General features: G+C 41.9%; 2 protein-coding genes across 4 annotated transcripts; both read right to left on the bottom strand.

Annotated features, from left to right (window-relative positions):
- Positions 1–6,000: 6,000 nt before the first annotated feature.
- LOC124002706 (zinc finger protein 883-like) lies at positions 6,001–14,662 on the bottom strand. 2 transcript variants are annotated; one of them, XM_046310385.1, is made up of 4 exons: positions 14,171–14,662; positions 13,682–13,921; positions 12,586–12,759; positions 6,001–7,904 (listed from the first exon to the last, which is right to left on the bottom strand). In XM_046310385.1, exons 1-4 carry the CDS (start codon positions 14,454–14,456, stop codon positions 6,721–6,723), a joined length of 1,884 nt encoding a protein of 627 aa, XP_046166341.1. In that variant the 5' UTR covers positions 14,457–14,662; the 3' UTR covers positions 6,001–6,720. The 2 variants fall into 2 exon arrangements, with proteins under 2 accessions (XP_046166341.1, XP_046166340.1); XM_046310384.1 differs by having other exon boundaries at positions 12,574–12,759.
- A 4,464-nt stretch (positions 14,663–19,126) lies between these two features.
- Positions 19,127–27,013, bottom strand: LOC124002753 (zinc finger protein 771-like). 2 transcript variants are annotated; one of them, XM_046310475.1, is made up of 3 exons: positions 26,710–27,013; positions 25,860–26,576; positions 19,127–20,101 (listed from the first exon to the last, which is right to left on the bottom strand). In XM_046310475.1, exons 2-3 carry the CDS (start codon positions 26,305–26,307, stop codon positions 19,326–19,328), a joined length of 1,224 nt encoding a protein of 407 aa, XP_046166431.1. In that variant the 5' UTR covers positions 26,308–26,576; positions 26,710–27,013; the 3' UTR covers positions 19,127–19,325. The 2 variants fall into 2 exon arrangements, with proteins under 2 accessions (XP_046166431.1, XP_046166430.1); XM_046310474.1 differs by having other exon boundaries at positions 25,860–27,013.
- Between the last annotated feature and the right edge of the window lie 431 nt (positions 27,014–27,444).

Raw genomic sequence — 27,444 nt, forward strand, 5'->3', positions numbered from 1 at the left:
GTAATGTGGGTCTCCTGTCTTTAATGAGGTCACCAAAGGAAACAAACAGAGTAATGTGGGTCTCCTGTCTTTAATGAGGTCACCAAAGGAAACAAACATAGAGTAATGTGGGTCTCCTGTCTTTAATGAGGTCACCAAAGGAAACAAACATACAGTAATGTGGGTCTCCTGTCTTTAATGAGGTCACCAAAGGAAACAAACATACAGTAATGTGGGTCTCCTGTCTTTAATGAGGTCACCAAAGGAAACAAACACAGTAATGTGGGTCTCCTGTCTTTAATGAGGTCACCAAAGGAAACAAACAGAGTAATGTGGGTCTCCTGTCTTTAATGAGGTCACCAAAGGAAACAAACAGAGTAATGTGGGTCTCCTGTCTTTAATGAGGTCACCAAAGGAAACAAACAGAGTAATGTGGGTCTCCTGTCTTTAATGAGGTCACCAAAGGAAGCAAACAGAGTAATGTGGGTCTCCTGTCTTTAATGAGGTCACCAAAGGAAACAAACAGAGTAATGTGGGTCTCCTGTCTTTAATGAGGTCACCAAAGGAAACAAACAGAGTAATGTGGGTCTCCTGTCTTTAATGAGGTCACCAAAGGAAACAAACAGAGTAATGTGGGTCTCCTGTCTTTAATGAGGTCACCAAAGGAAACAAACAGAGTAATGTGGGTCTCCTGTCTTTAATGAGGTCACCAAAGGAAACAAACAGAGTAATGTGGGTCTCCTGTCTTTAATGAGGTCACCAAAGGAAACAAACATACAGTAATGTGGGTCTCCTGTCTTTAATGAGGTCACCAAAGGAAACAAACAGAGTAATGTGGGTCTCCTGTCTTTAATGAGGTCACCAAAGGAAACAAACATACAGTAATGTGGGTCTCCTGTCTTTAATGAGGTCACCAAAGGAAACAAACAGAGTAATGTGGGTCTCCTGTCTTTAATGAGGTCACCAAAGGAAACAAACAGAGTAATGTGGGTCTCCTGTCTTTAATGAGGTCACCAAAGGAAACAAACAGAGTAATGTGGGTCTCCTGTCTTTAATGAGGTCACCAAAGGAAACAAACATACAGTAATGTGGGTCTCCTGTCTTTAATGAGGTCACCAAAGGAAACAAACAGAGTAATGTGGGTCTCCTGTCTTTAATGAGGTCACCAAAGGAAACAAACAGAGTAATGTGGGTCTCCTGTCTTTAATGAGGTCACCAAAGGAAACAAACAGAGTAATGTGGGTCTCCTGTCTTTAATGAGGTCACCAAAGGAAACAAACATACAGTAATGTGGGTCTCCTGTCTTTAATGAGGTCACCAAAGGAAACAAACAGAGTAATGTGGGTCTCCTGTCTTTAATGAGGTCACCAAAGGAAACAAACAGAGTAATGTGGGTCTCCTGTCTTTAATGAGGTCACCAAAGGAAACAAACAGAGTAATGTGGGTCTCCTGTCTTTAATGAGGTCACCAAAGGAAACAAACATACAGTAATGTGGGTCTCCTGTCTTTAATGAGGTCACCAAAGGAAACAAACAGAGTAATGTGGGTCTCCTGTCTTTAATGAGGTCACCAAAGGAAACAAACAGAGTAATGTGGGTCTCCTGTCTTTAATGAGGTCACCAAAGGAAACAAACAGAGTAATGTGGGTCTCCTGTCTTTAATGAGGTCACCAAAGGAAACAAACATACAGTAATGTGGGTCTCCTGTCTTTAATGAGGTCACCAAAGGAAACAAACAGAGTAATGTGGGTCTCCTGTCTTTAATGAGGTCACCAAAGGAAACAAACAGAGTAATGTGGGTCTCCTGTCTTTAATGAGGTCACCAAAGGAAACAAACAGAGTAATGTGGGTCTCCTGTCTTTAATGAGGTCACCAAAGGAAGCAAACAGAGTAATGTGGGTCTCCTGTCTTTAATGAGGTCACCAAAGGAAACAAACAGAGTAATGTGGGTCTCCTGTCTTTAATGAGGTCACCAAAGGAAACAAACAGAGTAATGTGGGTCTCCTGTCTTTAATGAGGTCACCAAAGGAAACAAACATACAGTAATGTGGGTCTCCTGTCTTTAATGAGGTCACCAAAGGAAACAAACAGAGTAATGTGGGTCTCCTGTCTTTAATGAGGTCACCAAAGGAAACAAACAGAGTAATGTGGGTCTCCTGTCTTTAATGAGGTCACCAAAGGAAACAAACATACAGTAATGTGGGTCTCCTGTCTTTAATGAGGTCACCAAAGGAAACAAACATACAGTAATGTGGGTCTCCTGTCTTTAATGAGGTCACCAAAGGAAACAAACATACAGTAATGTGGGTCTCCTGTCTTTAATGAGGTCACCAAAGGAAACAAACAGAGTAATGTGGGTCTCCTGTCTTTAATGAGGTCACCAAAGGAAACAAACAGAGTAATGTGGGTCTCCTGTCTTTAATGAGGTCACCAAAGGAAACAAACATACAGTAATGTGGGTCTCCTGTCTTTAATGAGGTCACCAAAGGAAACAAACATACAGTAATGTGGGTCTCCTGTCTTTAATGAGGTCACCAAAGGAAACAAACAGAGTAATGTGGGTCTCCTGTCTTTAATGAGGTCACCAAAGGAAACAAACATACAGTAATGTGGGTCTCCTGTCTTTAATGAGGTCACCAAAGGAAACAAACATACAGTAATGTGGGTCTCCTGTCTTTAATGAGGTCACCAAAGGAAGCAAACATACAGTAATGTGGGTCTCCTGTCTTTAATGAGGTCACCAAAGGAAACAAACAGAGTAATGTGGGTCTCCTGTCTTTAATGAGGTCACCAAAGGAAACAAACAGAGTAATGTGGGTCTCCTGTCTTTAATGAGGTCACCAAAGGAAACAAACATACAGTAATGTGGGTCTCCTGTCTTTAATGAGGTCATCAAAGGAAACAAACAGAGTAATGTGGGTCTCCTGTCTTTAATGAGGTCACCAAAGGAAACAAACAGAGTAATGTGGGTCTCCTGTCTTTAATGAGGTCACCAAAGGAAACAAACATAGAGTAATGTGGGTCTCCTGTCTTTAATGAGGTCACCAAAGGAAACAAACATACAGTAATGTGGGTCTCCTGTCTTTAATGAGGTCACCAAAGGAAACAAACATACAGTAATGTGGGTCTCCTGTCTTTAATGAGGTCACCAAAGGAAACAAACAGAGTAATGTGGGTCTCCTGTCTTTAATGAGGTCACCAAAGGAAACAAACAGAGTAATGTGGGTCTCCTGTCTTTAATGAGGTCATCAAAGGAAACAAACAGAGTAATGTGGGTCTCCTGTCTTTAATGAGGTCACCAAAGGAAACAAACAGAGTAATGTGGGTCTCCTGTCTTTAATGAGGTCACCAAAGGAAACAAACATAGAGTAATGTGGGTCTCCTGTCTTTAATGAGGTCACCAAAGGAAACAAACATACAGTAATGTGGGTCTCCTGTCTTTAATGAGGTCACCAAAGGAAACAAACATACAGTAATGTGGGTCTCCTGTCTTTAATGAGGTCACCAAAGGAAACAAACACAGTAATGTGGGTCTCCTGTCTTTAATGAGGTCACCAAAGGAAACAAACAGAGTAATGTGGGTCTCCTGTCTTTAATGAGGTCACCAAAGGAAACAAACAGAGTAATGTGGGTCTCCTGTCTTTAATGAGGTCACCAAAGGAAACAAACAGAGTAATGTGGGTCTCCTGTCTTTAATGAGGTCACCAAAGGAAGCAAACAGAGTAATGTGGGTCTCCTGTCTTTAATGAGGTCACCAAAGGAAACAAACAGAGTAATGTGGGTCTCCTGTCTTTAATGAGGTCACCAAAGGAAACAAACAGAGTAATGTGGGTCTCCTGTCTTTAATGAGGTCACCAAAGGAAACAAACAGAGTAATGTGGGTCTCCTGTCTTTAATGAGGTCACCAAAGGAAACAAACAGAGTAATGTGGGTCTCCTGTCTTTAATGAGGTCACCGAAGGAAACAAACAGAGTAATGTGGGTCTCCTGTCTTTAATGAGGTCACCAAAGGAAACAAACATACAGTAATGTGGGTCTCCTGTCTTTAATGAGGTCACCAAAGGAAACAAACAGAGTAATGTGGGTCTCCTGTCTTTAATGAGGTCACCAAAGGAAACAAACATACAGTAATGTGGGTCTCCTGTCTTTAATGAGGTCACCAAAGGAAACAAACAGAGTAATGTGGGTCTCCTGTCTTTAATGAGGTCACCAAAGGAAACAAACAGAGTAATGTGGGTCTCCTGTCTTTAATGAGGTCACCAAAGGAAACAAACAGAGTAATGTGGGTCTCCTGTCTTTAATGAGGTCACCAAAGGAAACAAACATACAGTAATGTGGGTCTCCTGTCTTTAATGAGGTCACCAAAGGAAACAAACAGAGTAATGTGGGTCTCCTGTCTTTAATGAGGTCACCAAAGGAAACAAACAGAGTAATGTGGGTCTCCTGTCTTTAATGAGGTCACCAAAGGAAACAAACAGAGTAATGTGGGTCTCCTGTCTTTAATGAGGTCACCAAAGGAAACAAACATACAGTAATGTGGGTCTCCTGTCTTTAATGAGGTCACCAAAGGAAACAAACAGAGTAATGTGGGTCTCCTGTCTTTAATGAGGTCACCAAAGGAAACAAACAGAGTAATGTGGGTCTCCTGTCTTTAACAGAGTAAGGTCACCAAAGGAAACAAACAGAGTAATGTGGGTCTCCTGTCTTTAATGAGGTCACCAAAGGAAACAAACATACAGTAATGTGGGTCTCCTGTCTTTAATGAGGTCACCAAAGGAAACAAACAGAGTAATGTGGGTCTCCTGTCTTTAATGAGGTCACCAAAGGAAACAAACAGAGTAATGTGGGTCTCCTGTCTTTAATGAGGTCACCAAAGGAAACAAACAGAGTAATGTGGGTCTGTCTGTCTTTAATGAGGTCACCAAAGGAAACAAACATACAGTAATGTGGGTCTCCTGTCTTTAATGAGGTCACCAAAGGAAACAAACAGAGTAATGTGGGTCTCCTGTCTTTAATGAGGTCACCAAAGGAAACAAACAGAGTAATGTGGGTCTCCTGTCTTTAATGAGGTCACCAAAGGAAACAAACAGAGTAATGTGGGTCTCCTGTCTTTAATGAGGTCACCAAAGGAAGCAAACAGAGTAATGTGGGTCTCCTGTCTTTAATGAGGTCACCAAAGGAAACAAACAGAGTAATGTGGGTCTCCTGTCTTTAATGAGGTCACCAAAGGAAACAAACAGAGTAATGTGGGTCTCCTGTCTTTAATGAGGTCACCAAAGGAAACAAACATACAGTAATGTGGGTCTCCTGTCTTTAATGAGGTCACCAAAGGAAACAAACAGAGTAATGTGGGTCTCCTGTCTTTAATGAGGTCACCAAAGGAAACAAACAGAGTAATGTGGGTCTCCTGTCTTTAATGAGGTCACCAAAGGAAACAAACATACAGTAATGTGGGTCTCCTGTCTTTAATGAGGTCACCAAAGGAAACAAACATACAGTAATGTGGGTCTCCTGTCTTTAATGAGGTCACCAAAGGAAACAAACATACAGTAATGTGGGTCTCCTGTCTTTAATGAGGTCACCAAAGGAAACAAACAGAGTAATGTGGGTCTCCTGTCTTTAATGAGGTCACCAAAGGAAACAAACAGAGTAATGTGGGTCTCCTGTCTTTAATGAGGTCACCAAAGGAAACAAACATACAGTAATGTGGGTCTCCTGTCTTTAATGAGGTCACCAAAGGAAACAAACATACAGTAATGTGGGTCTCCTGTCTTTAATGAGGTCACCAAAGGAAACAAACAGAGTAATGTGGGTCTCCTGTCTTTAATGAGGTCACCAAAGGAAACAAACATACAGTAATGTGGGTCTCCTGTCTTTAATGAGGTCACCAAAGGAAACAAACATACAGTAATGTGGGTCTCCTGTCTTTAATGAGGTCACCAAAGGAAGCAAACATACAGTAATGTGGGTCTCCTGTCTTTAATGAGGTCACCAAAGGAAACAGACAGAGTAATGTGGGTCTCCTGTCTTTAATGAGGTCACCAAAGGAAACAAACAGAGTAATGTGGGTCTCCTGTCTTTAATGAGGTCACCAAAGGAAACAAACATACAGTAATGTGGGTCTCCTGTCTTTAATGAGGTCACCAAAGGAAGCAAATTCGTCATTCCTTGATTTCCCACCGACCATTCGAACTGTCCGGATTTACAGAAATACGGTTTCATCATTCAACCTTTTGAATGATAAAGTTCAGCCAAGTCTCTCCCTGTGTCCCACAGTCACATATTCCAATTCCAATTCTACAGACCCAGAAACAGAGTACTTAAGACCGTCATAGAACTGTGGAGAGAGAGAGAGCGAGAGGGGGTTATGATTCCCCCCTCCCAAGGGCACGTCATGACCTCTATACCAGGCAGTGGACCTCTATAGCAGGCGGTGTCAGAGGAAGGCCCAAAAATTGTCAAAGACTCCAGGCACCCTAGTCATAGACTGTTCTCTCTGCTAGCTAACTTAACTACCTAGCCAGCTAGCTAGTTTAATTACCTAGCCAACTACCTAGCTAAACTGCCTGTGTTTATGTGAAATCTCTCTTTCCACACTGGGAGCAGATGTAAGGCAACTCCCCAGTGTGGGGTCCATGGTCTTTCAGGTTCCCTAACTAGGTAAATATTTTTCCCCAATGGGAGCAGTGGATTACCTTCTCTCTTCCAAGGCTTCTCTGCAGAGTGTGTTAGCGCATGCTTTTTCAGGTATCTTGATTGGGTGAAACTCTCCACACTGGGAGCAGTGGAAAAGCTATTTTTCTGTGTGTCATCTCATGTGTTTTCAGTCTCCTTAACCTGTTAAAACCCTTTCCACAATGAGAGCATTGGAATGGATTTTCTCCTGTGTGTATTCTTGTGTGCTCTTTCAGATGCGATGACTGAATAAATCTCTTTCCACACTGGGAACATTGGAAAGGCCTCTCTACAGAGTGTGTTCTCTCATGTTTTTTCAGGTCCCCTGGTGAGAAGAATGTATTTTCACACTGGGAGCATTGATATGGTTTCTCTTCAGTGTGTATTCTTTCATGAACTTTTAGATACCCTGATCGTCCGAAACCTTTCCCACGATGAGAGCATTGATAAGGCTTCTCCTCCCCTGTATGTATTCTCTCATGCTTTTTCAGGCCCCGTAACGTAACAAAACCCTTTCCACACTGGGAGCAGGTGTGAGGCTTTTCTTCTGTATGTGTCCACTGATGTGTTTTTAAAGTCCATAACTGAGTAAAACTCTTTCCACACATGGAGCAGTGGAAAGGCTTCTCTCCTTTGTGTATTCTCTTATGTTTGATCAGCCCCCCTACCTGAGTAAAACTCTTTCCACACAAGGAGCAGTGGAAAGGCTTCTCTCCTGTATGTGTCCTCTCGTGAGTTTTCAGGTTCCCTATCCAGGTAAAATTCTTTCCACAATGAGAGCACTGGAAGGGTTTTTCTCCAGAGTGTACTCTTTCATGTTCTTTCTGGCTCCCTAACTGGGCAAAACTCTTTCCACAATGGGAGCAGGGGAAGGGCTTTTCTCCTGTGTGCATTCTCTTATGCATTTTCAGGTGCCATGATTGGGTAAAAGTCTTTCCACAATCGGAGCAGCCGTGAGGCTTCTCTCCTGTGTGCCTTCTCTCATGCATGTTCAAGTGCCATAAACGGGTAAAACTCTTTCCACACTGGGAGCAGTGGAAAGGCTTTTCTCCTGTGTGTGTCCTTTCATGTCTTTTCAGGCTATATAACCTGGTAAAACTCTGTCCACAATGGGAGCAGTGGAAGGGCTTTTCTCCTGTGTGTGTCTTCTCATGTCTTTTCACGTGTAATAGCCGGGTAAAACTCTTTCCACACTGCGAGCAGTGGTGTCGTCTTGCTGATGTCTCTGGCTCCTCTGAGTCTGGTCTTTCTCCTGCCAAAGACAAACCCAGAGTGTTTATTTAAATCGAGACCTCAATTAAATCTCCATATGACACAACTGTCTTGCTATGAAGTTTAATCTAAATCAGATCCCTCAATAACCTGGGGACAGTAAAAAAAAAAAAAAGATTATGTAGAGTTCCAACTCGAATCTTGCCGTCATGGAATGTCATGTTTTTTAGGCTGAGCAGAGCTCTATAACAATAGATAATGTCATGTTTTTTAGGCTGAACAGAGCTCTATCATAATAGATAGAGGACTACAGTATTTAAATCAATGTCATTGGCTGCATTTGATCCATTGATAATAATGTTTTGTTGGTGGCCCACTCTTTGATGGTAAACATCTTACACTGTGGCTTTAAAAGGGATATTGTGAGATTCTGGCAACGAGCGTTAGTGCAATGACTGGAAGTCATATCCTGGTTTGAATTGGCTACTGAAACTACCTCCAACTTCCTTCACAACACAGCTGAAACATGGTATCCAAGTGTTGGTCTGACTCTGGGAAAGTAGATAAAAATGCCAGGATCCCTTTAACAATTCCTTTACTGGACAAAAAAAAACATAAATAAGAAAACTAGTTTTTTATGAAGCTGAACGTGACAGAATGGACATTTTTGTAAAAATCATATATTTATTTTTATACAAATTATACTTCTCAAAAGGCAATGAATTGGTGGTATGGCCCAGTAGGCCATGTAACCAATCATAGCCCTCCATTTACTTGTATCATTAAAACATCTTGCAAATCACCAGCAGAAGTTGAGCTTTTTGAATCCATTTTCACATTCATTCTGTTGGTAAAGCTTTACCGATTGGATCGTAACTCTACAAGTAGCAGATCACCAGCAGAAGGTGAGCTTTTTGAATCCATTTTCACATTCATTCTGTTGGTAAATTATATTGGATATATTTTAATGTGCAGATCAAACCAGTTATATTTTCAATCCTATTCAAGTAAAGCACATATTATATCCCACTCTGTAACATTGATATGCCCGTAGAGTATATTATTATATTATATTATATATTTTAATGTGCTAAATCAAACCTGTTATATTTTCAATGTGTATTTCTATTTTTCAATGTTCATAAATAACACCTCACATATTATAGTAAAGCTTCATATGACCCTTTTTTTCTCTCTCTCTTTGTATCACCTGCAGATGAAACATTGTGGAGTCTTAAAGGAGGACTGTAGCACCTAATGATGAAACATTATGGATTCTTAAAGGAGGACTGTAGCACCTAATGATGAAACATTATGGAGTCTTAAAGGAGGACTGTAGCATCTAATGATGAAACATTATGGAGTCTTAAAGGAGGCCTGTAGCATCTAATGATGAAACATTATGGAGTCTTAAAGGAGGACTGTAGCATCTAATGATGAAACATTATGGAGTCTTAAAGGAGGACTGTAGCACCTAATGATGAAACATTATGGAGTCTTAAAGGAGGACTGTAGCATCTAATGATGAAACATTATGGAGTCTTAAAGGAGGCCTGTAGCATCTAATGATGAAACATTATGGAGTCTTAAAGGAGGACTGTAGCACCTACAGATTAAACATTATGGAGTCTTAAAGGAGGCCTAGGTAAGGCCTTAAAATCTCACAAATATTGTAACTTCAAGTAATTATTTCTCAATTATATTAAAGATATATGCTTTAAGATACAAATGCCAAATAGATGTCAACAATCCTTCCTCCAAAGAACCCTTCTATGGATGACATGTTGTGAGAAATACAGGGTAGGCCGGGTCTCCAAAACGCCTCTCTGGAAATTAAATGTAACGTACAAGAAGAGTGTATTATTTAAAACAACATGTCTATTATTTAACCAAATCAAAAAAGGATACTTCTGAGCCTACTATTATGTTGAATAAATGAATGTGAAAAATGAATTGCATTTCTGAATCTAGACATACTCCATATTTTAGAGCCCGTTATAAGCAGAATAATGACAACAAGATGTTGTCTGTGTCATGTCTGGTTTACAGATCCCAGGTCTGACAGTATAACGGCAACAAGATGTTGTCTGGTTTACAGATCCCAGGTCTGACAGTATAATGACAACAAGATGTTGTCTGGTTTACAGATCCCAGGTCTGACAGTATAATGACAACAAGATGTTGTCTGGTTTACAGATCCCAGGTCTGACAGTATAATGACAACAAGATGTTGTCTGGTTTACAGATCCCAGGTCTGACAGTATAATGACAACAAGATGTTGTTTGTATCATGTCTGGTTTACAGATCCCAGGTCTGACAGTATAATGACAACAAGATGTTGTCTGTATCATGTCTGGTTTACGGAGAGTCTCACATGGGGGGTTGGGGTTCATTTAGAATTTCTGAACAGTAATTCAATTCAACCCATGAATTGAAATTCTAATTTCAATTGGCTACACCCCACAATAAGCAGAATTTGAATTAAATTTGAATTGACGGAAGTAGAATGTAATTCAAATCAATTCAAAGAAATTCAGACATGAAACATTTAGCCACTTATTACTACAAGGAACACAGACATCCTTTCAAATATTAGCTGGGTTAGAACTCAAACATGTCTAACAGGCTTGTGATTGTATTTCTGCTATGAGATGTTAGGTTGTCCCCTGTTATAGGCTTGTGTTTGTATTTCTGCTATGAGATGTTAGGTTGTCCCCTGTTATAGGCTTGTGTTTGTATTTCTGTTATGTTAGGCTTGTGCTTTGTATTTCTGCTATGAGATGTTAGGTTGTCCCCTGTTATAGGCTTGTGTTTGTATTTCTGCTATGAGATGTTAGGCTTGTGTTTGGTTGTCCCCTGTTATAGGCTTGTGTTTGTATTTCTGCTATGAGATGTTAGGTTGTCCTCTGTTATAGGCTTGTGTTTGTATTTCTGCTATGAGATGTTAGGTTGTCCTCTGTTATAGGCTTGTGTTTGTATTTCTGCTATGAGATGTTAGGTTGTCCCCTGTTATAGGCTTGTGTTTGTATTTCTGCTATGAGATGTTAGGTTGTCCTCTGTTATAGGCTTGTGTTTGTATTTCTGCTATGAGATGTTAGGTTGTCCTCTGTTATAGGCTTTTGCTTGATTTCATTATTCAAAGTTGATTCTGTTTGATTAATTGGAATCATTCTTGTTGGTCAGGATGTGTTGCACCTGTTGTCTCGCTAGTCAGTCGTTAGATTCACCTGTGCTGACACAGCTGATATTTAAGAGCGGCTGGCCCAGCGCTCCAGTTGGCGTGAGAGACGTTGGAAGTGCTTTACTGAGGTTGAGATCCTCCTCCTCTGAGTGTGATCAAAACAAATCTTTCCCATTGTGTTCTCCTCTGTGGTTTGCTCCACCAGTGTTGTCCTCTGTGGTTTCCTCCACCAGTGTTGTCCTCTGTGGTTTGCTCCACCAGTGTTCTCCTCTGTGGTTTGCTCCACCAGTGTTCTCCTCTGTGGTTTGCTCCACCAGTGTTTACCTCTGTGGTTTGCTCCACCAGTGTTCTCCTCTGTGGTTTGCTCCACCAGTGTTTACCTCCATATTATAAGTTGCTGTGGGTTTTTAGTTTGGTTTGCCTTTTCTGGGAGAAATTTAGTGGGCACTTATTAGGCCCCTGATTCTTGTTGCTTTTCAGCTTCCAGCTGACACTCCCATGAGTGTCTTTGAGAACCCGTCCAAAAAGCCCACCTGTTTCCTACACTCCCATGAGTGTCTTTGAGACCCCCTCCTAAAAGCCCACCTGTTTCCTGTCCTAAAAGCCCACCTGTTTCATACACTCCCATGAGTGTCTTTGAGAACCCCTCCTAAAAGCCCACCTGTTTCCTACACTCCCATGAGTGTCTTTGAGACCCCCTCCTAAAAGCCCACCTGTTTCCTACACTCCCATGAGTGTCTTTGAGACTCCCTCCTAAAAGCCCACCTGTTTCCTACACTCCCATGAGTGTCTTTGAGACTCCCTCCTAAAAGCCCACCTGTTTCCTACACTCCCATGAGTGTCTTTGAGACTCCCTCCTAAAAGCCCACCTGTTTCCTAGTGGTTGTCCAGGGCTTATTTGTTAGTTCCCCATTTCTGTTGAGCGGTGATATCCCACCCCCCCTCTCCTTCGTAATAAATGAACTGTAACAGAAGCAGATTGGAGTCTAATCCAGTGGGGTCGCGGGACTTTAAAGGAACTCAGTCCGGCTTTAAACGTACTCTTGAAAGTGGTAATAGTAAAATACACAAAGTGCAATATAAAAATTGGGCACTGCATCATCAGTTCCTCATCTTGTCAGTCATTACATACCTTAGAAAGCTATTTATAATTAGTCAGAAATGTCCAGATCAACTAGCCCATGTAAGCTAACATATTTTTATATTGCCCCCCCCCCCCATATATTATTATTGTAATTTTCTAATAATTTGAGTGCACATTAGACATGGCAAAATGTATAGAATTACAAGAAAATGTGCTTTAAAACAGCTACATTTTGTTAGCACCCCATGACAACATGCATAGCTTGAAACCTGCAATATTCTCTCAACCAAACAAGAGGGATGTGAACAGTTTGTGCCCATAGAAAGACGCGGTGTGTGCCGAGGGAGGGAGGGGGCGCGGGATGTTCCCCATTACTGGAAGGGGGCACCGGCCCGAGTGAAGAAGTTTGGGAACCCCTGGTCTAATCCAATCTAATCACACACCGTTGTTCTTACTTGATGCCATTGAATCACCCTCTTCTCCTTCTCTCACAGTTCCACTCAGCCCCGTTGTTTTCCTGCAGTCCACCAGCCGCACAGACACCCTCTTCAGACCCCACATTAAGGCGCTACTGGGAGAGGCACGACCCGGGACTCGGGGACAGGGGAGGGGTGTGGGTGAGATGTGTTCTGAAAACCACAAAAAAATAAAGACAATCAATTTAGGGTGGGAAAAACTCTCCTACCTGACAAGGAGTTTAACATTCTCAAAAGTCTTTCCCTTGAGTCCTCTCATTCTCTGAACCTCCTGCTGTAATTGGAGGAGAAAGTCCAAGGGGAGGAACCTCCTGCTGTAATTGGAGGAGAAAGTCCAAGGGGAGGAACCTCCTGCTGTAATTGGAGGAGAAAGTCCAAGGGGAGGAACCTCCTGCTGTAATTGGAGGAGAAAGTCCAAGGGGAGGAACCTCTATTTACCAACCACGTTTACATACAGTGAGCTCCAACAGTAATGGGACAGTGACACATGCTGTTGTTGTTGTTTTGTCTTTGTACTCCGGCACTTTGGATTTGAAATGATACAATGACTATGAGGTTAAAGTGCAGACTGTCATGTCTAATTTGAGGGTATTTTTCATCCATATCAGGTGAACAATTTAGAAAGTACACCACTTTTTGTACAATGTCCCCCTGATTTTAAGGGACCAAAAGTATTGGGACAAATTCACCTTTATGTGTATTAAAAGTAGTAAAAAGTGTCGTATTTTGTCCCATATTCCTAGCACACAATGATTACATCAAGCATATACAAACTTGTTGGATGCATTTTCTGTTTTGTTTTGGTAGTGTTTCAGATCATTTCGTGCCAAATATAAATTAATAGTAAATAGTGTATTGTATCATTTTGGAGTCACTTTTAATATAAATAAGAATATAATATGTTTCTAAACACTTCTACATTAATGTGGATGCCACAATGATTACGGATAATCCTGAATTAATGGTGAATAATGACGAGTGAGAAAGTTAGAGGCAAAAATAAATAAATAAACCAAAAAGCACATAGTTAGTTTTTCATGAATTTATAGGATAAGCCTATATTCTATACTCACACCACCCTCCCTCTGCACTGGCTTGTGCTTCTCTGGAGCCGACTCCGCCTCCAGTCTGTTGCTAGGAAACCAATCCTTCATGTCCGGTTCTCCGTTCCATTGAATGGCGTCGTCATCATCACCACCAAACTGTCTGGGACTCACGGGTGCCACGTTAGATCCCTCCTGTATCTTTCTGATGTCCTCTTTCAATGTAGAGCTCTGGGAGGGCCAGAAAGGAGCATATTGCCTTGTTTTTGGCTCTGTAAAGGGAAGAGTTTGACTATCGGTAAAAAAAAGCAAAAAACAGAGGGTTGTAGCTTGCTCTCTACCGTCATATGATTTCAGACATATCACTCATCATCCTAGGATCTTCCGTCGGAGAGGAATTGACGAGAGAACTCTGAATTACAAACGACACTAAAATGGAAGTCACCAGAATGCTTCTTTAAAACCACATATTGGTTCAACAACTGCATAGTTTATGCCCCTGTTGTTAAGACAGTACTCACTTGTGTTAATCGGATATTCAGTCTCCTCTTCTTTCAATGCGACAGCCTGGATCCCCTCTTCCTTTTTCACAACAAACAGTATTTTCTCTTCTTTCACTTCAACATCCTCTTCTTCTTTCAACGTGATAGCCTCCATTTTATATTTTTTCATTCTGAATGTTTCTTCCTCTCCTTTCACTGTAATATCATCATCTTCCTCTTTTACGACAACGTTCAGCCCAAGAGCTTGTTTCTCCGTCCAGCAGACCTCTTCTTCAGCAGGGGGGGAGTAACTTTGTGAGTTCATGGTCGGGGATGTTAGCTAGCTAGCATTATCGACTACCCTGGTGCTAGTAGGCTCCGTAGCAAATTTATCAAGATAATTAAGTTTAAATCAACTAGTACATACATTAAGAGCGCTGTGTTTTAAACACTGTGATTGATTATATTAGTTATACAATTATTCAGAGATTCAATGTTTCAGTTTTATGTTGGTTGAATTGTTGTTGTTGATGAAACATCCGGTGCCGTCACACAGGATTAGACGTCACGCAAGAAGCGCCACCTAAAATACTCACATCGCCATCTGTTGACTGGAGTGGGTAACACAGTTTAGAATAAATATTCACCACACTATTTATTCCGGCAAACAATGTCTGAATGACATAACAAATCATTCCAAATAAGCAAATATGTTTTCTCTTTTGTTACAGCCGATACATTCCTCTAAGCCCTGGATATGAATATGTACATACGGAATTTATACTGAATATATACTGAACACATCAAATCAAACTTGATTTTATTTTTATTTTTTCAAAAATAATTGTGCCAATTACCACAAGTGTAGACATTACCGTGAAATGCTTTACTTACAAGCTCTTAACCAACAGTGCAGTTCAAGAAGATTTAAGAAAACATTTATCAAATAAACGAAAGTAAAAAAATATTAAAAAGTAACACAGTAAAATAACAGTAACGAGGCTATATACAGGGGGTCAATGTGCGGGGGTACAGGTTAGTCGAGGTCATTTGTACATGTAGGTAGCGGTGAAGTGACTATGCATAGATAATAAACAGCGAGTAGCAGCAGTGTACATGTAGGTAGGGGTGAAGTGACTATGCATAGATAATAAACAGCGAGTAGCAGCAGTGTACATGTAGGTAGCGGTGAAGTGACTATGCATAGATAATAAAGCAGTGTACATGTAGGTAGCGGTGAAGTGAGCAGTAGCAGCAGTGTACATGTAGGTAGCGGTGAAGTGACTATGCATAGATAATAAACAGCGAGTAGCAGCAGTGTACATGTAGGTAGGGGTGTGACATAGATAATAAACAGCGAGTAGCAGCAGTGTACATGTAGGTAGCGGTGAAGTGAGTATGCATAGATAATAAACAGCGAGTAGCAGCAGTGTACATGTAGGTAGCGGTGAAGTGACTATGCATAGATAATAAACAGCGAGTAGCAGCAGTGTACAAAACAAGCAGAGGGGGTCAATGTAAATAGTCCAGTGGCCATTTGAGTAATTGTTCAGCAGTCTTATGGGTAGAAGCTGTTAAGGAGCCTTTTGGTCCGAGACATGGCGCTCCGGTACCAGGGAGCGCCATGTGGTGGCAGGAAGCTCGGCATCAGTGATGCACTATGTAACGAGGCAAGTAGGTTAAGAACAAATTCTTATTTACAATGACGGCCTACCGGAGAACAGTGGGTTAACTGCCTTGTTCAGGGACAGAATGGCAGATTTTTACCTTGTCAGCTCGGGGATTCGATCTAACAAGCTTTCAATTACTGGCCCAACACTCTAACCACTAGGCTACCTATCGGCTTACGGCCAGATGCTGAGCAGTTGCCATACCAGGCGGTGATGCAAATAGTTGGACGTGATCAAGCACTTTTTCCTGAAAGCATCCTGGGGCTCTTGTTAAGGACAACGACATCATGAACTGGACCAAGTACCAGGATCATTTAGCCAAACACCCGGTTGCCACTGCCAGTAAGCTGAAACTTAGCCACAAGTATACTGAACAAAAATATAAACGCATCACGCAACAATTTCAAAGATCTCACTGAGTTACAGTTCATATAAGGAAATCAGTCCATTTAAATAAAGAAATGAAGCCCTAGGCTATGGATTTCACATGACTGGGAAACAGATGGTGCTCACAATGGGCCTCCGGATCTCGTCACAGTGTCCTTGTGGGTGCAGAAATGGGTGGGCCTGGCTGCCAAATGGGTGGGCCTAGCTGCCAAATGGGTGGGCCTGGCTGCCAAATGGGTGGGCCTGGCTGCCAAATGGGTGGGCCTAGCTGCCAAATGGGTGGGCCTAGCTGCCAAATGGGTGGGCCTAGCTGCCAAATGGGTGGGCCTGGCTGCCAAATGGGTGGGCCTAGCTGCCAAATGGGTGGGCCTAGCTGCCAAATGGGTGGGCCTAGCTGCCAAATGGGTGGGCCTGGCTGCCAAATGGGTGGGCCTAGCTGCCAAATGGGTGGGCCTGGCTGCCAAATGGGTGGGCCTGGAGGCCAAATGGGTTTGCCTGGGAGGGCACAGGCCCCACCCACTGGGGAGCCAGGCTCAGCCAATTAGAATGAGTTTTTCCCCTCAAAAGGGCTTTATTACAGACCAAAATACTCCTCAGGACCCGCCACCCTCAGACCATCCCACAGGTGAATAAGCCGGATGTGGAGTACCTGGGCTGGCGTGGTTACACGTGGTCTCCAGTTGTGAGGCCGGTTGGACATACTGCCGAATGCTGTAAAACAACGTTGGAGGCGGCTTATGGTAGAGAAATGAACATTCAATTCTGTCAACAACTCTGGTCGGCATTCCTGCAGTCAGTGTGCCATTTTCACGCTGTGTTTTGTGACAAAACGGCAGATTTTAAAGTGGCCTTTTATTGTACCCAGCACTTGGTGCACCTGTGTAATGATCACGCTGTTAAATAATCAGCTTCTTGAAATGCCACACCTGTCAGGTGGATGGATTAATAACTTGGCAAAGGAGAAATGCTCACTAACAGGGATATAAACAAATTTGTGCACACAATTTGAGAGAAATAAGCTTCTTGTGCTTTTTAGCTTTTCGCTATTACAAGGTGGACACTTATCCGACCAAGCTATTTCAACTTAAATGTTTTTTATTGATTTTCAAAAAATAATAATAATTATAAAAAATTCATTTGGAAGTTGTGGCGAAGGATGTGTAGATCAATGGAGAAAAAAATAAATATTTGAATGCATTTTAATTCCAAATCAAAACAAATCAAATTGTATTTGTCACATGCACCGAATACAACAGACCTTACAGTGAAATGCTGACTTACGAGCCCCTAACCGACAGTGCAGTTTCAAAACAATACAAGTAATTAAAGAGTAACAAGTAATTAAAGAGAATTCCAAGCAATAAGGCAACAAAAGGTGAATAATTTGAAAGGTGTTGCAGACTCTCCATAGGTAATATAAGACAATGGACTCTTTCATTCTATATGTTATTATCTCCATTGTTTATATTTTTGTTGGTGGCTCACTCTGATATTTGTGTCTTACAGAGTGTGATTTTAAGGGAATACTGTGTTCACATCTAACAGAGTGTGACTTTAAGGGAATACTGTGTTCACATCTAACAGAGTGTGACTTTAAGGGAATACTATGTTCACATCTAACAGAGTGTGACTTTAAGGGAATACTATGTTCACATCTAACAGAGTGTGACTTTAAGGGAATACTATGTTCACATCTAACAGAGTGTGACTTTAAGGGAATACTGTGTTCACATCTAACAGAGTGTGACTTTAACAGAGTGTGGGAATACTGTGTTCAGGGAATACTGTGTTCACATCTAACAGAGTGTGACTTTGGAATACTGTGTTCACATTAACAGAGTGTGACTTTAAGGGAATACTGTTCACATCTAACAGAGTGTGACTTTAAGGGAATACATCCATTAACAGAGTGTGACTTTGAATACATGTTACATCTAACAGAGTGTGACTTTAAGGGAATACTGTGTTCACATCTAACAGAGTGTGACTTTTCTTCAATGTTCACATCTAACAAGTGTGACTTTAAGGGAATAATCTAACAGAGTGACTGTGACTTTGGGAATAGTGTTCACATCTAACAGAGTGTGACTTTGGACTTATACAGAGTGTGACTTTAAGGGAATATATGTTCACATCTAACAGAGTGTGACTTTAAGGGAATACTTGACTAAAAGTGTGACTTTAAGGGAATACTGACTTAACAGAGTTGACTTTAAAGGTGGCATCTAACAGAGTGTGACTTTGGAATACTATGTTCACATCTAACATTAATATGTTCACATCTAACAGAGTGTGACTTTAGAATACTGTGCAATGTTGACTTTAAGGGAATACTAACATCTAACAGAGTGTGACTTTGGAATAGCCTTCAGAGTGTGATCTGTGAAGAGTGTGAGGCTGTTACTATGTTCACATCTAACAGTGTGACTTTAAGGGAAATGTTCACATCTAACACATCTACCTTCCCTGAAGAGTGGAGGCTGTTAAGCAGCAATGTTCAACCAGTGGAAAGTCCCTAAAGAGTGGAGGCTGTTATAGCAGCAATGTTCCAACATCTAGTGGAAAGCCTTCCCTAAAGAGTGGAGGCTGTTATAGCAGCAATGTTCCAACATCTAGTGGAAAGCCTTCCCAGAAGAGTGAATCTATTATAGCAGCAATGTTCCAACATCTATTTGAAAGTCTTCCCTGATGAGTGGATGGAGGCTGTTATAGCAGCAAAGCGGGTGCAATGCCATCTGCCCCTTTAAAGCCACACTCTGTTAGATACAAATGTCAGAGTGAGCCACCATAGCAAATATCAACAACGGAGAAAATACCACAGAGCACACGATTATGTGTAGTGCTGGAGGAATGACGCACACAGATACAAACACACACAGAAAGAAAACACAGCCAGAGTTTGAAAATGATAATTTAATCACAGAGCATCTCCATTCAAACAGACAAACTCTACTTTTAAACTGACATACTCAGCCAGGGGTTAAAAAAGTTTAATCAGGTCTACATTCAAACTCTACTATCCAACTGACAGACACCATATTCAGTTCATGTGTTTAAATAAAAAACATATAAATGTAATTTGGAATCTGCTTTATACGATTTGATTTCATGTAGCATAAACATAAAAGCACAATTTCTCAGTCAAAAATATGAGACAAGTGTGGGAGCAGTATGTGTGTTCTCTCATGAACTTTAAGTCCATTTGATGTGTTATATTCCTTTCCACACTGTGAGCAGTGGTAAGGCTTCTCCCCTGTGTGTGTTACCTCGTGGTCTTTCAGGTGCCCTAACTGGGTAAATATCTTCCCACACTGGGAGCATTCATAACGTTTCTCTCCGCTGTGGATTTTTTCATGCTTTTTCAGTTGCTGAAACAAGGTAAATTTAATTCCACAGTGGGAGCAGTGAAAAGTCTTTTCCCGCGTATGTCTTTTCTCGTGTCGTTTCAGGTACTGTAAATTCCTAAAACTCTTTTCACAATGTGAACAGCGGAAAATCTTTTCTACGGAATGTGTTTGCTCGTGGTTTTTCAGGGACCCCGATGTGGAAAAACTCTTTCCACACTGGGAGCAGGGGTAAGGCTTCTCTCCTGTGTGTGTCCTCTCGTGTGATTTCAGGTCCCATAACCGGGGGAAACTCTTTTCACACTGGGAGCATTGGTGGGGCTTCTCTCCTGTATGTTTTCTTACGTGATCTTTCAGGGTCCCTAAAGAGGTAAATCTATTTCCACATTGAGTGCAGTGGTAAGGCTTTTCTCCTGTGTGTATTCTTTCATGTGATTTCAGGCTTCCTAACCTAGAAAAACTCTTTCCACACTGGGAGCAGTGGTGTCGTCTTGCTGGTTTAGGCGTCTCTGGGTCTGGATCCCCTGAAGGACTCTTCCCGCTGTCAGAATGAAAGTCTAGTCTCTCTCCTGCCAAATACAAACAGAATTTAGTAAACAGGGAGACCTGGGCCCATATTCACAGAGCGTCTCATTGTAGGAATGCTGATCTTTCCGTACAATCTAATTCATTATTATATAAAAGTCAATATGCTTTTCAGCACGCTTTGTGAATATGAGCCCTGAACAAAACCTCTACATTATCTAACTGTCTTCTCTGAGGTTTAATCCAGACTAGATTCCTCAATAACCTGAGGTCATTTTAAAAAACAACAACATTTAATCCAGAATAATCAAATGAGCAATATGATTCTGCATGGTGTTAATTCTGTCCTCTGAAAAGGTAAGATTTCAACCAAATGTCACGAAATCAGACATGAGATGTTTGTAATTAAAGGATATATGATGCAGTACCATAGAGATTTCAATCAGATCTGTCTGTTTTACCTTATAGCTAAAATACAAAAGATCTAATAACCCCATAGAGATTTCATCAGATCAGTCTTACTTATAGCTAAAATCGAAGGATCTAACAATACCATAGAGATTTCAATCAGATCTGTCTGTTTTACCTTATAGCTAAAATACAAAAGATCTAATAACCCCATAGAGATTTCACTCAGATCTGTCTGTTTTACCTTATAGCTAAAATACAAAAGATCTAATAACCCCATAGAGATTTCAATCAGATCTGTCTGTTTTACCTTATAGCTAAAATACAAAAGATCTAATAACCCCATAGAGATTTCAATCAGATCTGTCTGTTTTACCTTATAGCTAAAATACAAAAGATCTAATAACCCCATAGAGATTTCACTCAGATCTGTCGGTCTTACTTATAGCTAAAATACAAAAGGATCTAATAACCCCATAGAGATTTCAATCAGATCTGTCTGTTTTACCTTATAGCTAAAATACAAAAGATCTAATAACCCCATAGAGATTTCACTCAGATCTGTCGGTCTTACTTAACTAAAATACGAAGGATCTAACAATACCATTGAGATTTTAAAAAAAAAAACAAATTACGCAGAATTTCAAACCTGTTTGTAAGATTTCAAATATCGATCAAAATCAAACCTTTTTTGTCTTTTGATCAATGACCAAGATATGTCTGTCTCATGGTAGGGTGGGGTATGACTGGCAGAAAGGGTCAACTTGGATCTGATTCTAGACGTGTCACTCTCATCATCCTATGACCTTCATTGAAGAGGTATTGAGGAGCGAACTCCAAATATCAAACCAATACCTAATGCTAATGGGGTCTCCAGCAGGTCACTTGCCAGCAGCATGCCACCCTGCATACCACTGCTGGCTTGCTTCTGAAGCTAAGCAGTGTTGGTCCTGGTCAGTTCCTGGATGGGAGACCAGATGCTGCTTGAAGTGGTGTTGGAGGGCCAGTAGAGGCACTATTTACTCTGGTCTAAACAATATCCCAATGCCCCAGGGCAGTGATTGGGGACACTGCCCTGTGTAGGGTGCCGTCTTTCGGATGGGACGTTAAACGGGTGTCCTGACTCTCTGAGGTCATTAAAGATCCCATGGCACTTATCATAAGAGTAGGGGTGTTAACCCCGGTGTCCTGGCTAAATTCCCAATCTGGCCCTCAAACCATCACTGTCACCTAATAATCCCCAGTTTACAATTGGCTCATTCATCCCCCTCCTCTCCCTTGTAACTATTCCCCAGGTCGTTGCAGAAAAAAATGAGAACCTGGTAAAATAACAGATAAATAAATAGCAGCCAAACAATTCCAAAAAAAAATGCAATTTTTCACGTGTTCCACCGCGAACAGTCATATACAAATCTCAAAAGCACAGATTTGGTCCCAATACCACACCTACGCTACGGTCACAAGAATTGTCCCTAGAATTTATAAGCAAACAGAGCTGGAGGCTGTTTGCTACCCGGATAAAGCACTAAATAAACTTCAGTTAGTGCTAAATTTAGAATCCTGACTAGAACCAAAAAAATGTGATCATATTACTCCAGTGCTAGCCTCCCTACACTGGCTTCCTGTCAAAGCAAGGGCTGATTTCAAGGTGTTACTGCAAACCTACAAAGCATTACATGGGCTCCTTACCTATCTCTCTGATTTGGTTCTGCCGTACATACCTACACGTACGCTACGGTCACAAGACGCAGGCCTCCTTATTGTCCCTAGAATTTCTAAGCAAACAGCTGGAGGCAGGGTTTACTCCTATAGAGCTCCATTTTTATGGAATGGTCTGCCTACCCATGTGAGAGACACAGATTTGGTCTCAACTTAAGTCTTTATTGAAGACTCATCTCTTCAGTAGGTCATGTAGTCTGGCCCAGGAGTGTGGAGGTGAACGGAAAGGCACTGGAGCAACGAACCGCCCTTGCTGTCTCTGCCTGGCCGGTTCCCCTCTCTCCACTGGGATTCTCTGCCTCAAACCCTATTACAGGGGCTGAGTCACTGGCTTACTGGTGCTCTTCCATGCCGTTCCTAGGAGGGGTGCGTCGCTGAGTGGGTTGAGTCACTGATGTGATCTTCCTGTCCGGGTTGGCGCCCCCTTGGTTGTGCCGTGACAGAGATCTTTGTGGGCTATACTTGGCCTTATCTCAGGATGGTAAGTTGATGGTTGAAGATATCCCTCTAGTGGCGTGGGGACTGTGCTTTGGCAAAGTGGGTGGGATTATACCCTGCCTGTTTGTCATCGTTGGATGGGACCACAGTGTCTCCTGACCCCTCCTGTTTTAGCCTCCAGTGGTTATGCTGCAGTAGTTTGTGTCAGGGGCTAGGGTCAGTCTGTTATATCTGGAGTATTTCTCCTGTCTTATCCGGTGTCCTGTGTGAATTTAAGCATGCTCTCTCTAATTCTCTCTCTCTCTCTTGGAGGACCTGAGCCCTAGGACCATGCCTCGGGACTACCTGGCCAGATGACTCCTTGCTGTCCCCAGTCCACCTGGTTATGCTGCTGCTCCAGTTTCAACTGTTCTGCCTGCGGCTAAGGAACCCTGACCTGTTCACCGGACGTGCTACCTGTCCCAGACCTGCTGTTTTCAACTCTCTAGAGACAGCAGGAGCGGTAGAGATCTTCTGAATGATCAGTTATGAAAAGCCAACTGACATTTACTCATGAGGTGCTGACCTGTTGCAACCTCGACAACCACTGTGATTATTATTATTTGACCCTGCTGGTCATCTATGAACATTTGAACATCTTGGCCATGTTCTGTTATCTCCACTCAGCACAGCCAGAAGAGGACTGGCCACCCCTCATAGCCTGGTTCCTCTCTAGGTTTCTTCCTAGGTTCTGGCCTTTCTAGGGAGTTTTTGCCTAGCCACCGTGCTTCTACACCTGCATTGCTTGCTGTTTGGGGTTTTAGGCTGGGTTTCTGTACAGCACTTTGTGACATCAGCTGATGTAAGAAGGGCTTTATAAATACATTTGATTGATTGAAATAGCAGACACTGCAAGCTCCCAGCTACTACCTAAAAAACACAACATTATCCCCACCTCTGGTTAGACACTATTGGCTTTAAAAGCCAAGCCTTACACAATATCTGCCAATTAATTTCCAGCAATATCGCCCCGGTCTGTCTCTGTGGTGCGCGTGTTTGTCTATCACTCTGCCTGAATCTTGTGGGTTGATGGAAATACTTTCTCCCAAAATCTTCTCAGTTAAATGTTAACGGCAAATAGTAGTACCTGGCAGAAGTAGATCATGAGGAAGTGTATCAGTTGTATCCATTATTTGCATAACTTTGTCATGAAATGAGTAGCAGCAGTACAGAACCATCGCTAGACTTTGTCATGAAATGAGTAGCAGCAGTACAGAACCATCGCTAGACTTTGTCATGAAATGAGCAGCAGCAGTACAGAAGCATCGCTAGACTTTGTCATGAAATGAGTAGCAGCAGTACAGAAGCATCGCTAGACTTTGTCATGAAATGAGTAGCAGCAGTACAGAAGCATCGCTAGACTTTGTCATGAAATGAGCAGCAGCAGTACAGAACCATCGCTAGACTTTGTCATGAAATGAGCAGCAGCAGTACAGAACCATCGCTAGACTTTGTCATGAAATGAGTAGCAGCAGTACAGAAGCATCGCTAGACTTTGTCATGAAATGAGCAGCAGCAGTACAGAAGCATCGCTAGACTTTGTCATGAAATGAGCAGCAGCAGTACAGAAGCATCGCTAGACTTTGTCATGAAATGAGCAGCAGCAGTACAGAAGCATCGCTAGACTTTGTCATGAAATGAGGAGCAGCAGTACAGAAGCTAGACTTTGTCGAAATAGACCAGCTCTAGATTGGATGGAACTCAGAACTCCTAGACTTTGTCATGAAATGAGACAGGCAATTAAATGAAATGGGCAGATTAACAATCATGAAATGAGGGATGTCAGTTTTCTTCCAGACCTACTTTTTTACAATTCTAATGTGATTTAACCACTCAGAACATCCAGTTTGTTGTTTCTCTACAAAACAATTGTAATTTTAAATGAAAAAACAAACAAATATAAAACCAGAAAAAGTAAAACAGAGAAAACATAATTTGGGAAAGTAAAAGACTAAATCACAGATTTTAATAGGGCCCCCATTAGAGTTGTTTATTAACGATTATTTTACCCGGTATATATTGACAGAAAACATAGTGCACTACAATCTCTTGTACCTAAGGACCTGGGGGAAGAGTTGGCAACATAGTGTACAAGAGAAAGTAGGGTCCTAAAAACAAGGGAAGAGCTGCAAACAAATATAAAACCAGCAGTGGAAAACATCATTTTAAAAAACTAAACACGCTGCTCCTAGACAGTTGTTTAGAGGGGAAGTTTCCTCAGTGGTTTTACACTAACACCTGGGGGAAGAGTTCCAAGACAGGAGAGGGGGGGAGTTTCCTCAGTGGTTTTACCAACACGCTGCTCCTAGACAGGAGAGGGGAAGTTTCCTCAGTGGTTTTACCAACACGCTGCTCCTAGACAGGAGAGGGGGAGTTTCCTCAGTGGTTTTACCAACACACTGCTCCTAGACAGGAGAGGGGAAGTTTCCTCAGTGGTTGTACCCACACGCTGCTCCTAGACAGGAGAGGGGAAGTTTCCTCAGTGGTTGTACCAACACGCTGCTCCTAGACAGGAGAGGGGAAGTTTCCTCAGTGGTTTTACCCACACGCTGCTCCTAGACAGGAGAGGGGAAGTTTCCTCAGTGGTTTTACCAACACGCTGCTCCTAGACAGGAGAGGGGAAGTTTCCTCAGTGGTTTTACCAACACGCTGCTCCTAGACAGGAGAGGGGAAGTTTCCTCAGTGGTTTTACCCACACACTGCTCCTAGACAGGAGAGGGGAAGTTTCCTCAGTGGTTTTACCCACACGCTGCTCCTAGACAGGAGAGGGGAAGTTTCCTCAGTGGTTTTACCCACACACTGCTCCTAGACAGGAGAGAAGTTTCCTCAGTGGTTTTACCCACACGCTGCTCCTAGACAGGAGAGGGGAAGTTTCCTCAGTGGTTTTACCAACACACTGCTCCTAGACAGGAGAGGGGAAGTTTCCTCAGTGGTTTTACCCACACACTGCTCCTAGACAGGAGAGGGGAAGTTTCCTCAGTGGTTTTACCAACACGCTGCTCCTAGACAGGAGAGGGGAAGTTTCCTCAGTGGTTTTACCCACACACTGCTCCTGGTCAGGAGAGGGGAAGTTTCCTCAGTGGTTTTACCCACACACTGCTCCTAGACAGGAGAGGGAAGTTTCCTCAGTGGTTTTACCCACGTGAGAAGAAGAATGTGCCTAATGGAAGCTAGAAAAAAAATTAAGACTGTACTCACTGGTGTTCATCAGAACTCCAGTCTCGTCTTCTTCCTCCTCCTCCTCCTCCTCCAATGTGACAGTAATCTCCCCCTCTTCCTTCATTTCAAAAAGTTGCTCCTCTTCTTTCAATGTGACAGTCACCTCCTCCTCCTCTTTCACTACAAACACGGCACCCTCCTCTTTCTGTTCATCCCCCTCCACTTTCACTCTGAAAGCTTCTTCCTCTTCTTTCACTCTAACATCCTCTTCTTCTTTCAATATTGAAGCGTCTTCTTCCTTCACTGTAACGTCCTGTTCTTCTTTCACTGTGATAGCTTCCTCCACGTCCTCTTCTTTTACAGTAAATTCTTCTTCTTTTACAGTAAATTCTTCTTCTTTCACGTAAATGTTCAGCCCTGGAGTTTCTTTCTCCGGACAGCAGACCTCATTTTCTTTTGCAGAGGAAGAGTAGTTTAGTGAGCTCATGTTCGGGGACGTTAGCTAGCTATTTAGCATTAGCGACTAGCCTAGTGCTGGGCTAACTTAACAAGCCAGATAGCTGATAACGTAAATATGAACTTAAACAGAGTAACTAGTACATACATATACAGTGAGTTTAAAACAATGTGATTAATATACACTAAATTAGTCCAAAGAGCTTCAATGTTTCATGTTTGCTAGCGAGTTACCGAGATGGTTGCTGAAGAAACCTCCCGTCCCGTCCACTAGATTTTACGTCACTCGAGAAACATCACCTGAAAAAAATCACATCGCCATCTGCTGACTGGAGTTGGAAACGCAGTTTAACAAAACAAAAATAATTCTGCAAACAACGTCAAAACAAATAATTGTAAAAACAACCAGACGTGTTTTCTCTGTAGCTCTTACAGATAATAATTTTCTCTAGGCGGACGTGGAAGCTGAATGTATGGTGGCTAGTGGTGCGCAGGTCAGCTGATTGTTCACCCGCAATTGATAATAGCTCATCCGCAACCGCCCGACTCCATGTGAAAAAGTGAAAATCTGAGGCACGTACACAACCCTAACCCGCTAATATTAGGAAATACGCCGTAGACTACAGTCAGATAACATTTTTTTTGACCGGTGGTACATTATTTTTTGTTTGCCTGATTGATATTGTAATGAAACAGGCAGGGAGCAGGGTCGAAACCTCGACCTTCAAGCCGGAAGTCCGGCGCTCTATCGACTGTGCCGCAAAAGCTTGCTCGAACGGCAGTGTCGATTTCCGCAATTATAAACCAAGGGTCGTTACAATATGTTCCGGCTTATAATTCTCAACATTTTGGTAAACTATTTGTTAGGCTCGTCAAGCTGTCTATAATTCGATACATCAAATCAAATACAATCCCATACAGATATTTAGCAGATGTTATTGAAGGGTGTAGCGAAATGCTTGTGTTCCTAGCTCCAACAGTATAGTTGTATCTAACAATTCACACATCTAAAAGTAAAATAATAGAATTAAGAAATATATAAATATTAGGAAAAGCAATGTCAGAGTGGCATTGACTAAATACAGTAGAAGAGAATACAGTATATACATATGAGATGAGTATTTTTCATATTTTTTTTTATTTCACCTTTATTTAACCAGGTAGGCTA

This window comes from Oncorhynchus gorbuscha, linkage group LG18 (assembly GCF_021184085.1).
Source record: "Oncorhynchus gorbuscha isolate QuinsamMale2020 ecotype Even-year linkage group LG18, OgorEven_v1.0, whole genome shotgun sequence".
NCBI classification, from domain to species: domain Eukaryota; kingdom Metazoa; phylum Chordata; class Actinopteri; order Salmoniformes; family Salmonidae; genus Oncorhynchus; species Oncorhynchus gorbuscha.